General features: G+C 38.1%; 1 protein-coding gene across 11 annotated transcripts in view; it reads left to right on the forward strand.

Moving 5' to 3' along the window:
• The window catches only part of LOC139972076 (MAP/microtubule affinity-regulating kinase 3-like), a 92,198-nt gene that overhangs the window by 47,582 nt on the left and 31,968 nt on the right, over positions 1–12,648 (forward strand). For 9 of the 11 annotated variants that reach the window (XM_071978978.1, XM_071978977.1, XM_071978980.1 and 6 more), the window contains 4 exons: positions 3,001–3,237; positions 6,300–6,419; positions 8,804–9,016; positions 11,053–11,227. In XM_071978978.1, coding sequence (XP_071835079.1) covers positions 3,001–3,237; positions 6,300–6,419; positions 8,804–9,016; positions 11,053–11,227 — 745 coding nt within the window. The remainder of the gene's footprint in view (positions 1–3,000; positions 3,238–6,299; positions 6,420–8,803; positions 9,017–11,052; positions 11,228–12,648) is intronic. The other 2 variants (XM_071978984.1, XM_071978986.1) reach the window with 1 other exon arrangement.

Here is a 12,648-nt window from a genome sequence, read left to right on the forward strand (position 1 = left end):
TTTGTAAGATGTTTAAGTCGTCCACTGTTGTGACCCTAGGGTGCATCACTAGTGTGTAACCTAACAGTATGTTTCGTGCAGAAATCATGTATATAGTTTTTATCTGGGTAGCATAAAGTCATCTGTACAAGCCAGCTATAGTGAAAGTATTAAACAGTCGTAAACTCTTCTGTCATGACTCTAGTACATAGTAGCACAGTGTAATCTAATGTACTTTGTACCCAGGTATAGATGCATATAATTGTGTCACGTTATATTGCAATGACCACCCAGCGGCTTTCATTTCGCTAGGAATCTTATCAAGTTTTCTGAATGTGTGCAGGTCCAGATACATAGAGCCACACAACCTGCAGAATTGAACAGAGATGATTTCTACATTTTCAATGGCCACTTCAGGGCATAATTGAGTGTTTTGTGAAGCAGTCTGGAAGGCTCAGAATTTTGTCTGTCATAAAAAAGAAAGAAAAAAGATTGCTTCTTATAAAATTTGCTGTAAATCTTTAAATACACTTATATACTGTAGTAAGTTTAACATCTTGCACGGCATTTTGTGATTCGATACTGGCTAAATTATTCCATGCACTTAATGTGCTGTAGTAACACAACCTTTACTATGTATATGCGTGTATGTGTGTGTGTGTGTGTGATGGACTACTACAATGTTAGCCACAAGTGATTTTCATTCAACAATCCTCCTGTTTAAGTGTATTGCTATAATTACATGCTGCCTGCATGCTGTTATTGTATTGCTATGGTTACATGCTGCCTACATGCTTTAATTCTATTGCTATGGTTACATGCTGCCTGCGTGCTGAATTCTGTTGCTATGATTACATGCTGCCTGCATGCTGTAATTCTATTGTTATGATATGTAATGCTTACTGATCACTTATCCTGCGTCAAGGTATCCCGCAAATGTTCAAGGCTTGCTATCAACCTTTGCCGATACAGCCAGTTAGTTGGTTTATCTTCTGAATTTGATTTGATCCTCGTGGAAGTGGAATTCAACCTAGATTAAAGTAGGGGAACAACCATGTTCTGTTTCTTGTAACCATGTTTCGATTTATGGTCTTGTTGCATGCTTGAGTGATTCAAATTTCTGATGCCTTTAATAAAGTCTAATCTTGAGCTTCTGAGCATGATGTACACAACTGTCTGTTGAGTAGTGTTTACACAATTAGTCCTATACTCTCAGGTCTTATTGATAGTTCCCTTTGTTGTATGGTTGTGTGGTTTGTAGTTTAAATGAAACTTGGTGTGATTTCCAGCCACACATTCAAGGTGAACTATGGCTTCTCGCTAATGCATAACTGAAACTCCCAACTTAGGTGTGGTTGGAATGCTTAGTGAGTATAGCAGAGAGCTTTGTTTAAATCCATGTACAAGCAATAAATTAATTTCCTTTCTCTCAAGACCTTCATATGTAGGACTGCCACGATGAAGTAGTAAAATTTGATTCTGTCTGTGGACCCCTCACACCCGCATTTATCCCTTACCTACCTCCACAATACAACTGCACTATCCTATCAACCGACCATATTCAACTGTTACGCGGGTGTCCCATGACTGATAACACTGAGCTTGACCTGTCATTGCTTGTTCTTCATCAAATAATGCTTCCTTATTTGTTGGCTCAAATACCAACCAAAACATCTCTATCAAAACACATAGCAGTAGCATTGCTGAACATTGTAAGTGAAATCATATAGCACTAACAGTGTCAGAAATAAATCACAGCATCTAAAGCGGCAACAGTCACAAAGTTGAAGATTTTGTGTATTGATACATATGTTTTCAGTTGGACATGTTGCAAAAGGACAAAATTACTGTATTTCAGGTGTAGAAAAGGAAGAATTTTATTTTGTCCAAAAAAAAAGAAGAGTGAATTAACTAAATTTTCCCTTAGTCCCCAGTCTTTTTGGATGTGAGATATCTTGCATCTTCAGTGATCAGTACAGGCCATCAGCTCAGACAGCAATCTTAACATAGATTGAAGCCTGAAGGGAGTGTTTGAAAGATGTTATTATGTCAGTGCACCCTCCAATAGTCAAAGTTTGTAATGTTCAATGACATCAGTTGACATTGGTAGTGTCATTCATTAACAACCGTCTCTGACAGAGAGAGGCAAACCACCAGTATCTGCAGAGCAGACTTGTTGCCCAGATCATAACGAGATCCATATGCAAGGCACATTAATTGGAAAAAGCCCTCCTTCCATCTGACAGTGTTCTCCTCCTGCTGCATAAAATTGCATATTGGCTATTGCACCCACACATACATACACACATACAGTACATACATACATAATAAGTCTGGGCTGTATTGCTGCAAAGTTCAGACAGTGTTTTAAAGTATATAGAAGGATGCTCGGCAAGAGTACTTGTACCTAATACCCGGCAGCTTGTGCGGTTAAGCTGGATCTAGTTACGGCTGAAGAAGACGGACCACTCTGGAACTGTCTTTTCCATTTTCTTTTAATCACAGGCCAGAGATATGGTTTCATACAAACCAGCTGAATATGTTCAATCATCTACAGCCTGACGTACGTCTCAGGAGAATTATGTGGAGAGTGTGACAATTTTATTATAGATGTCTTATGTGTCAGAAATGTTCTAGACTACCTACCATCATAGCCAGAGTAGTTAGAATGGTCTCAAAGGAATATTCCCACCCCCCCACCCCTGGAATATATTCACAGTAATATTGCCATCCACATTCCCTCCTGATAATATTCATAAAATAGTTATATATTGGCTTAGAAAATGACCTACATGCAAAGCATCTCATACCTTCTTCCGTTTAGAACAGTTAGCAATATTATTTTTGGATACTAAAGAGCAGTTTTTTTTTTTCTTCTTTCGTTTCATTCAGCAACCAGCATTCATGATTAAAGAACAGTTTCTTTAAGGACTTTAAGTTTTTTCTGATTCATTTTCTCAATTCATTACAAGAGCAAACATCTTGACAAGAGTATCTTTTCTTCTTTCTCGTTGCTTACAGGCAGAGAATTTACTTCTCGATAAAGATCTGAACATCAAAATAGCTGATTTTGGATTCAGCAACCAATTCACACCCGGCAGTAAGTTAGATACCTTTTGCGGCAGCCCACCCTACGCAGCTCCCGAGTTATTCCAGGGCAAGAAATACGACGGACCCGAGGTGGACGTCTGGAGTTTAGGAGTCATTTTGTATACATTAGTCAGCGGCTCACTACCATTCGACGGACAGAATTTAAAGGTTTGTTTATCATCTTTGCGAAATGGTAGAAACACAGCGCGGTGGAAAATATATCATTTGTTTTATGGATTTGGAAGGATGAGAGTCTGTGACAGGGAATTAGGGAAAAGGTGATATTGGCATCTAGGGATTGCATCTGTGAGATGGACGTGACCAATAACGTGGGAGTGATTATGCTAGAAATAATAGCTATCGAAAATGTCACTGTGTTAATTAATTAACTTATTTTTAAGACAGGTGGGATGTTTGTTACTGAGATGATAAGATGGATATAAATTAACCCGGGACTAACTACGGCGAATGTAAATCTTGGAAGTCAAAATTTTTGAATTTCCACGCTGTGTTTTATGTGGGAGGACACAAATGTTATTGGATGGTTTTGGTGATACTTTCATGGTTTATCCTTGGAACTCTCTTTTTTTGCTTAGGGAATGGACAATCGAAATTGTAATATAATTGTGATCTGTGTTGTTTATGTTAAGAACAGTGTCAAAATCAAAACTTTCAGCAGCTGCAAAATCTCCTTCAGCAGGGCTGAATCAATATTAAACAATAGAGGTTACAGTGTCTGTGCAGACCTGTTTAAGTGGAGCACAATAGGTTATGTCTTATGCAGCCTGGCTGCAGGATGCTGCAACCCCCTTCATCATCCCATTTCTTGACATGGTACCTTACAGAAATATGTGTGGGCCATCCTAGTTTGGGCTTTTCAAATGAGTGGTATGTATATCCTTAATGCCCCATTTGATTGAGTAGATAACGGCGGGGACATTGTGAAGTCCAGAAATATCTTTAACCTTATAGGTTTTATGTCTTTACTGAGCCACTGAGTAATATAACTTGCTTGTGCCTTCTTTATTTTTCCCCTTCTAAAAACCACAGAGCAGTTTAACAATGTTTCCTTCAAATTTCATAAAATTCAAAGCTATTGGGTTTTCTCCCACACACATTTGTGGGCGTGTCAGAGTCGTAAAAAATAACTGGCTCCCAGACAGATTAGGTGTGATTATTACCAATACTACTGCTTTCAGATTCGCTATGAGCAGGTCTTATACCTCTCTTAAGGGCAATATTATCATCACATGTAGCTGGATAAAAGACCTCTTCAGATACCATAGCTACCAGGGAGGAAGAAAATGAAAGTTGTGATCATGTACGTTTTAATTTGACATTCATTGTCTGGCCATGTCGTCGTGATGTGGAGTACAACAAGCGAGCGAAACTTAATCATGGTTATTGAATAAGAGGAAAAAATTGATTGATGACTGGGTTTCAGAAGAGAAACAGTGGATGAACTGATTAAAATATGCAGGATGTCAACAGTTGCAGATCCGGCAGCGGGGAGCAGGGGGGGGGGGTGGCGGAGGGCAGGGGCATTGCTAGGTGGTGTACACCTCCTGTCAACTCATACACTTGCATTTGGACCTCACTATAGACATAATTTATAACCTAAATACAGTATGCCCCCGAATGAACCATTTCAAATCTAAAGTTACAGATTAGAGAAACCCCCCCTACACCCCTACATTGAAATCCCCTTCAGGGACCCCAGGTGCCACTCCCAACTCCTTTCAAAAATCCTGGACAGAAAGTCTACGGACCCAATTCTAACTTCCTGGATGATAGATAGCTAGAGATGATCAAAACAGTTCACCACGTTTGAGTCGATTGGGTCGATTTATGACCATTTTTTATTATTTAACTAAAATCTTAAATTTACTTGTTGTACTTGTTAAGTATGAGTTGTTTACCATTATCTAAAAGGTCTTGCAAGGGTCGTTTGTGTCTCATATGCATTTTACGTTGAATCGACATAAGGAAATTAGTGGCAACAAACTTGATGAACGATTCATTATGTTTACGCATGAATGATGATGGTGGTAGGAATAAAAGAGCTACTTTTGTAAAGGTTGCTGGAGAAATGCGTAATGATTAATGGAAGCATGTGTAATTTAATGCTTCACAAGAAATCCCAAAATAGTAAGGTGGAGCCACATTATTACCAAAATGACAATATTTTTTCAACAATTAACAAAGCTTGTTATGCTAGTTATAGCTGTTGCATTTGTTCTTCTAAAATTATTAGATGAATGCATACAGGTCATTTACATATATATAGACAATGTGGGAAGTTCCCCTTTTCAAGAGAAGGCAAATTTTGTCACCTTTTTGTGGTATTTCAACAAAGCATTTAATGATTCATACTTCATATATTGGAAATCGTTATAACAAAAATAAAGGCCTCTCTTGGGGCTACATGTATAAACATGCTTCACATACACAATTAGTCATACAGTCTATTGTCTTTAATACTTCACAAGTTCACCAGACAGGTTCACTTGTTGAATCTCAACCCTTTTATGAACCAAATTGAGCAAATTGTGTGTATACGGTAAGTGACTGTCTTGAGTCAATGTAGAATTCAGGAGTTTGTTCCTTTCAATTGTCAAAAGTGCTCGTGTGTTTGATTGGCACAGACCCATTTGACCGAGACATGGTGACTTTAAAACCATTTCAGGAAACCTAGGCGACGTTATTATACATACAATTTCGAGCAAATCAGTCAGGGATTGCAAGAGCAATATATGTTCTCCACTAACATCTCAGGTACACTTGACACATTATGTACTAATCAATGCATACAGCAGAAACACTTCCTCCTTTTAACGTGTATCAACACATTTTAGTTCCTAGTAGGCTATTAATCATCAGATATTAAAATGCTGTGATTTGTTAACACCACTTTGTGGGTAAAATTGATTTGCTTAGCTATGTCATCTATAAACAGTTGGTGAAATGAGTGTTTAACATGTACAGTACTAACTTACAGCTTACTTGTAGGTTAACAATGGTTGAGTATTTAATGTGTATACCTTTTTACACAGCACTTGACAGAACAAACATAACTGTTAATTCGAAACAGAATTGAAAACGGGTGGTTGGAAAGGGATGCCCTCCCAAAAAAGAAGGAAAATTCCTTGTTTTTTTTATTTTTTATTTTGCATTTTTGAAGATGGTATTTCATGTCATCAACCTCTCTCCCACTTTCTTTCTGCCCACAGGAGCTCAGGGAAAGGGTTTTAAGAGGGAAATATAGAATCCCGTTTTACATGTCAACAGACTGTGAAAATTTATTGAAGAGGTTTTTAATGCTGAACCCAGCAAAGCGATCTACATTAGAGGTAAGGTTTATCTATATATGGTCTTTGATAACAAAAATAAAGAAATTTGTGGAAGAGACTTTTGTTGTGTGGGAAGCTGCAAGCAATCAATGTCTCACATAACTTCCATGATCAAGCCGATAGACCTCAGTGGAATACAAGCAATTGGTCGAGATATTGCCATTTTTACAGTACTTACCATATTTATGTAGTGATAAATGTTTTTATTCTGCAGCATTTCACTTTTTTTCTTCATAAAATACATAAAAATATCATTTCATTGAAACTCAAAGAGATTAAACCTAGAGTACTACCCGTTATGAATCTCTCTGGTCAAAAACGATTATTTAACTTATCAATGTTCAGTCCAGTAACCCATTAGAGCGGAATGTTATTTACACATGAAAAGCACACAGGCATCAAGTACTGGATTTGTTATAGCCACTTGGCAACCAGTCTCCTTAAAATCGGTTGCATTCTCACTCAAAGTCAGACATATGAAATAGTAGGTCCCAGTTTTGCGGTATGGATGTCTCTTTTCGCATGGCCTGAGAGTTAGTTGCGTCTGAGGGTCTCTTCCCTTTTGGCAAACTTTCCTTTGAGAGTGCCTGTGGAAATTGATGGCACATCTATTTAATCTCTCTGTGCCGATGAATTTACTTGATTTTATTAGTCTGCCCAATGGTCAGGCCATCCAGTTGACAGGTCCTCCATGTGGACAGCTGGATGGGATCACTGGCTAAAGCATCGCATCTTTAATCCTCCTTTTGTTTTCCGTACTGTACTTTTACTTATCAAGATTCTAACCTACCTACTCGCTTTACTGAAATACTGCCCTCTTCATTCTATGTGCCAAGTCTAATTCATGTAACCATGGAATTTTCTATTCCTGAGGATTTATTAAATTTTTTATCTCTGCATTAATTTTATTATTTTGGAGAGTCTATCCTCAAAAATCTCAATCATAAGTTAAACTTGTAATAGGCCAAACAAAAAAATAAAAGGTTTGTTGTGTACTCTTGTCGATATTGAAAACTTATTTTTTTCTCATAATTACATTGTGGTTTATACAATTACTCTCTTTTACATCAATTATAATTACATTAGTTGTACAGGGAACCATACCTCTATACATATTGTGCTCAAAACTGACTGTAGAATCTTTTACAACTTTCTGAGGTCTACATAAATCCTGAATCTTCTAGTGGTCACTGACATTTTTATTTGTAGGTTAGGGGGATGGGGGGGGGGGCAATTGAGTGATGAGGCATCAAAGTTATCCCTAATTGAACTCTGACTATAGTCCGAAGAATGATGTGTCCATGACTCAAGGAGCATTTCACGATGATCTTTGTACAATTTAGGCCTCGTTTCTAACCTATTAGTCACAATTCAAGCTGAAACAAGGTGACTCATGTTGTCTACCTTTCGGTAAAGTATCGGGCGGTTTGAAATATGTAGCAGAGGAATCCCAAGAGGCAAGCAACCGTAATTCTGAAGAAAGATATGAACAGTATCGAGTACTTCACCACCTCACATGCCCTTGTTTTTGTTTTCTCCACCCCGGTGTCATTATTTGGGATAAATCACATTTCCATCTACGGTATCATTCTGTAAACAAATTAACAGGTTTCTGTGTGTAACAACAGTGTCATTGCGCATTCTGCTAATGGATTACAGTGTTGGGTTACTAAGTAAGTGATGATGAAGTAATGGTGTCTGGGACGTAATTTAGAAAGTACACTCCTCTGGTTTAGGATCGTCTAGTAAATAAATCACACATTGTGTGAGTCTAATATCTTCATCCATAACCTGTCAATAGCATGGTGGGGATCTGTCGCTCACGAGGAGGAGCGGTTGAACATACTTCTGGTTAGCACTCGATGATATGAATAGCGATACTAATAATCTTTGTAGGAGTTGGAGAAATTTATTCAGTTGTTTAATATTTGCTGTTAAATAGCTATAACAAAATATATTTTTTTTATTTGTTGTCTTAAGACATATATTTTATGCTCTATGGATCCCTTAATTTGTCTTTGTTTTCGTTTGTTTCTAAAAAGTAACACATGGTGCATCTTTAGCAGATTAACAACATTTAACAAAAGCACCATGTTCCACTCTAACTAATCCTTAGAAATGTTTGTATCACACTAGAGACTAGACTGCTATGCAGGTCATATTGACTGCTTCGTAATGTGGTAAAGTGACCACACCACAACTGCTCTCCCCTCACCCCCACCCCTCACCCCTCCCCCATTGTGTCTTATAGCTTAATTGCATATAAGAGCAATAAGAATATCACATAACCGTATTTTTTATCCCAACACATGAAAAAAAAGGGAAAAAAAGAAGATGGAAAAGAAAGAGGGGTAATATCTTGCGATCTTGTTTTCTCTCCACAGGGTATCATGAAAGACAAGTGGATGAACGTCGGTTACGAGGACAGCGAGCTTAAACCTTACAAAGAGCCCGAGCCGGACTTGAGCGACGAACGAAGGATAGAGATCATGGTCAGCTTAGGTTTCGTGAAGAGAGACATCGAGGATTCGCTACGGAACAACAAGTACGATGAAGCTTACGCCACTTACCTGCTGCTGGGCAGGAGGCAGACAGATGTAAGACCACGATCATGAATCGAGAGGATGCTTTAGTCCTCCTCATTTACCTCTTCTTGCTCTCATTGGGTCGTAAAATGTCGTACACTTTCAGAGAGGTCCAATGTCATGGTAGCTCCCGTTTTGAGTGTTGAGAAACACTCCAATATGATTTGAGATAATTTCCCTTATCTGAGTAATTTTGAACCATTAGTTGTAGAATTTAATGTAATGTAAAAGTGCTTGTCTGGATCTCTAAAAAGTACAAAACTGACAAGGTAATAACTTTGACGAGGGAAAAAAAATTGGTTATTTTTCTTGAAGAGGATTCACTATGACAGAACAAATAGGGTAAAGCATATATGCTAGTTACTTGCTACTAGAATAGACACAAACAGATGTAAGACCAAGATAATGAGAAGGAGAGTGTTAATCACACATACTTGTTATTAAAAAACATTAGTGCCATGTCAGAAATAGTTATCATGAGCTATGGGTTTGCATCTGACGTTTGGATCCTAGTAGAGCATTATATGCTTGGCAAAGGTGTTGATGATAGGGATAATAATAATAATGTAGGATGATTTAGAAAGGAGAAGAATATGGTTCATCTGATACCACTTATCTGTACTAGCCGAGAGGTAAACAGATGTGTAGTGATAATGGTGACGGTGAGAGACAATTCCTTACACCTAGAGTCAGTCTAGCATCCTAGCTGCTGTATCGCATGTTGCTGTGTCATTAGCTAGTGTAATGGAAATGTACAGCGGTAGTTACATTCGGAGTTGTTCGAATAGTTTCATGAAGTTACGATTGTCATCAAATGTGACTGAAATCGAAGAAGTATTGATGCCTGCTACGGCCGGCCTCCTCTCAGCTGATATACAAAGAGGCCATTAGGCACTGAATTCAAATCCTCATCACTGGGATGTGTCTGATATCGCTGCGTTTGGAATCTAGTTCTGCCTTAGCTGATGGGATAAACATTTTAGTTGGATAGTAATTAGGATAAAAAAACGCAAGGAGACGAAATAGCAGTGTCACATGACCCCGACGGAGGGCATAATCTTGGCGGAAAGAAAGTAATCACTCCGAAACAGAATTTGACATTTAATGCACCAAGGAATAAACAGGGAAATTATCCAAAATTATGTCTCGGTTTTGTAATGTTTAGGTACAACGAGTGTCAAAGAATTTAATACGAAATGTCAGGTGGATCTTAGGAAACACTTGCTAGGTTCAGTATATAAGCATCCATGTAGAACCTTATGTATGTTGAAGGGGAATCATAATGTAGTTAGGAAAAAATCATTTGCGAAGAAGGAACAATAATAATGCAGATTTGATCCTGTCACGTAGATATCTGACCGTGATGGCTTTTGACCATAATAAAAACCCTTGCTAAATTTAAGATTATAGAAATGACAAATCTGATGTGTATACATTTGTTGTCATTTAACAAGTTCCACAAAGAATCAAGTCATTGGTATCAGTAAAAACTTTATCATTAAAAAAAATCAAGTGAAGTTAAAACCTGGTCCATCTGAACATGAGAGCAGGCAAAGAACATACTGCAGTTGACTTACAGCTGAGAACCACTGTGTGAGTTTGAATTTGACAAGATAGTTATAACATTTCCTCTTCTCTGAAGAACAGAGCATGCTTTTATCCTGCCATTCACTAGTCTTCTTGATATATCCAGATCCTTTAAAGTGCAAGATGACCAGATAGAAGTGATTGGTCGGTTCCATACTTTTGATGATCCTATGTGACCAATCATGACAATTCAAGTTTTTTAAATGATGCATACTCTAAGGTGGCCAATGGCATCATGAAAGCACTTATTATTTTTTTTTTGCTAGTGATTGTCGCAACCAATACTTGAGAACAAAATACCTTAAAGAATGTGTCTGTGGGTACAGTCGGTATTCCGGGTCATAGGAAAACGACACAGATATGTTAATAACCGCGCATGATTAAAAAAGAATCATTTTAACCTCACTGCAAACAGAATTTATGAATGATTTGTTGTCTGTTGGTTTTTTCCTCCTCCACAGTCTGAAGATGGAGATTCGAACTCAGGCAGCTCATTGTCCCTACCGCAGCGAACCATCAATGAACACTCACCAACAATCAAATTGTCACCGTCCGCACATGGTAAGAAACAGAGAGCTGTGGTCACACCTTCAAACCAAAAGGAAAGGCGGTTTAGTCACGGCGGCGAAAATTACGGTCAGTCCCCCTCCAAAAATCCTCTAAAAATCCTTCCAGCGGAAGCTTGGCACCTTTATCATCTTCTTATCCGTTGTTTCAAATGTCTCTGCTTGAATTCTGATTGGTGCACGATAGTCTCGCAGCTTGAATTCTGATTGGTGCACGAAAGTCTCTCAGCTTGCCGTGACTTGGTGTCTTCTCCTCCTTCCTCTCTTTTACTCACTCTTGTTATGGTTTTGAATGTTTGTAACTTGCTTTGCTTCTTTCTGCGATAGCATTCCAAACCTCACGAAAACTCCCCTCCCCTCCCCCTCCTTCCGGCCCGCCCTCGGGGGAAATGTAAAACAGAAGATACTAGGTCGAAAGAGGAGAGACGTCATTGCCTCAGTTAAATTGTTTAATTCTGTCATCTGTTTAAGTAAAGTGCATCGAAAAGTCGAAAATTCCAGCCCCATTTGCAAACAGAATCAGCTAACCACGCAATTGTAATCGTTGGTAAATGCTTTTGGTAGGTTTTACTAAACCCAATCTTTGAATTTACATCAGTTTCACATTACACAACTAAACGATCTATTTCCCTCCTCGGATTTTCAATTTCAACTTCAAAGTATCATGAAAACCCAGAAAGTTTGAAACTTTTGCCTCTGATATACATATAGTTGGTCATAATTCAGGCCATGATGTTGTCGACAATAATCCGCACATCCAAACTATAGATGTACTGATGTTTCAAATCCTTGTAGCATCTTCAGAAGCCACAGTAATACCTTTTGACTGCTAAAATATTCCCGGCTAATTTAACTGGAAAGGATTCATTGATAGCCCAGACTTTCGTTTTCAGAAGCAAACAACCTCCTACTTAGTAATTTTGTAAACAAAACTCAGTAAGGTACTTCAAAATCTCTTGGACAAGTCCGGACAAGTCTTGACAACTGAAATGCCAAAGAGCTACGTAGAAAATCGGTAGCACGTAGGTTTATTTTTTGTCACAAACCATCGATGAAAGTACCTTTGCCTGTGCATCTTACACAAGGTCAACTTCATCATCATAGCTACTCATCATTGAGCCGTTACAGCTCAACACTCAAACTAAAAACCTTTACAACTCTGGACCTTCATCTTTGAGTAGCTACTTCAAGTTAACTTAACAAAATGGTCTATCTTGATTGGATATTTGTTTCATTGGTAAGAGATAGCATCGGTGTTATAATCGAGTACCATCCTCGTCTGATTGCATGGAAAACCAAAAAAATTACGTCAACAAGTTACAAAAGGGCTTGACGTATCAAAACGTGTACAGTTGCTCTGTTAATTGTTATCTTCGCACTTACAGAAGGTCAGTACATTATCCCATTCATAAATCATTTGATCTCTCAGCATCATATCAAAAGTAACAGTAGCATGTCTATAATGCATGTGTAGCATTGTTCTTCAAACTT

This window comes from Apostichopus japonicus, chromosome 8, assembly GCF_037975245.1.
Source record: "Apostichopus japonicus isolate 1M-3 chromosome 8, ASM3797524v1, whole genome shotgun sequence".
Lineage (NCBI taxonomy): Eukaryota > Metazoa > Echinodermata > Holothuroidea > Aspidochirotida > Stichopodidae > Apostichopus > Apostichopus japonicus.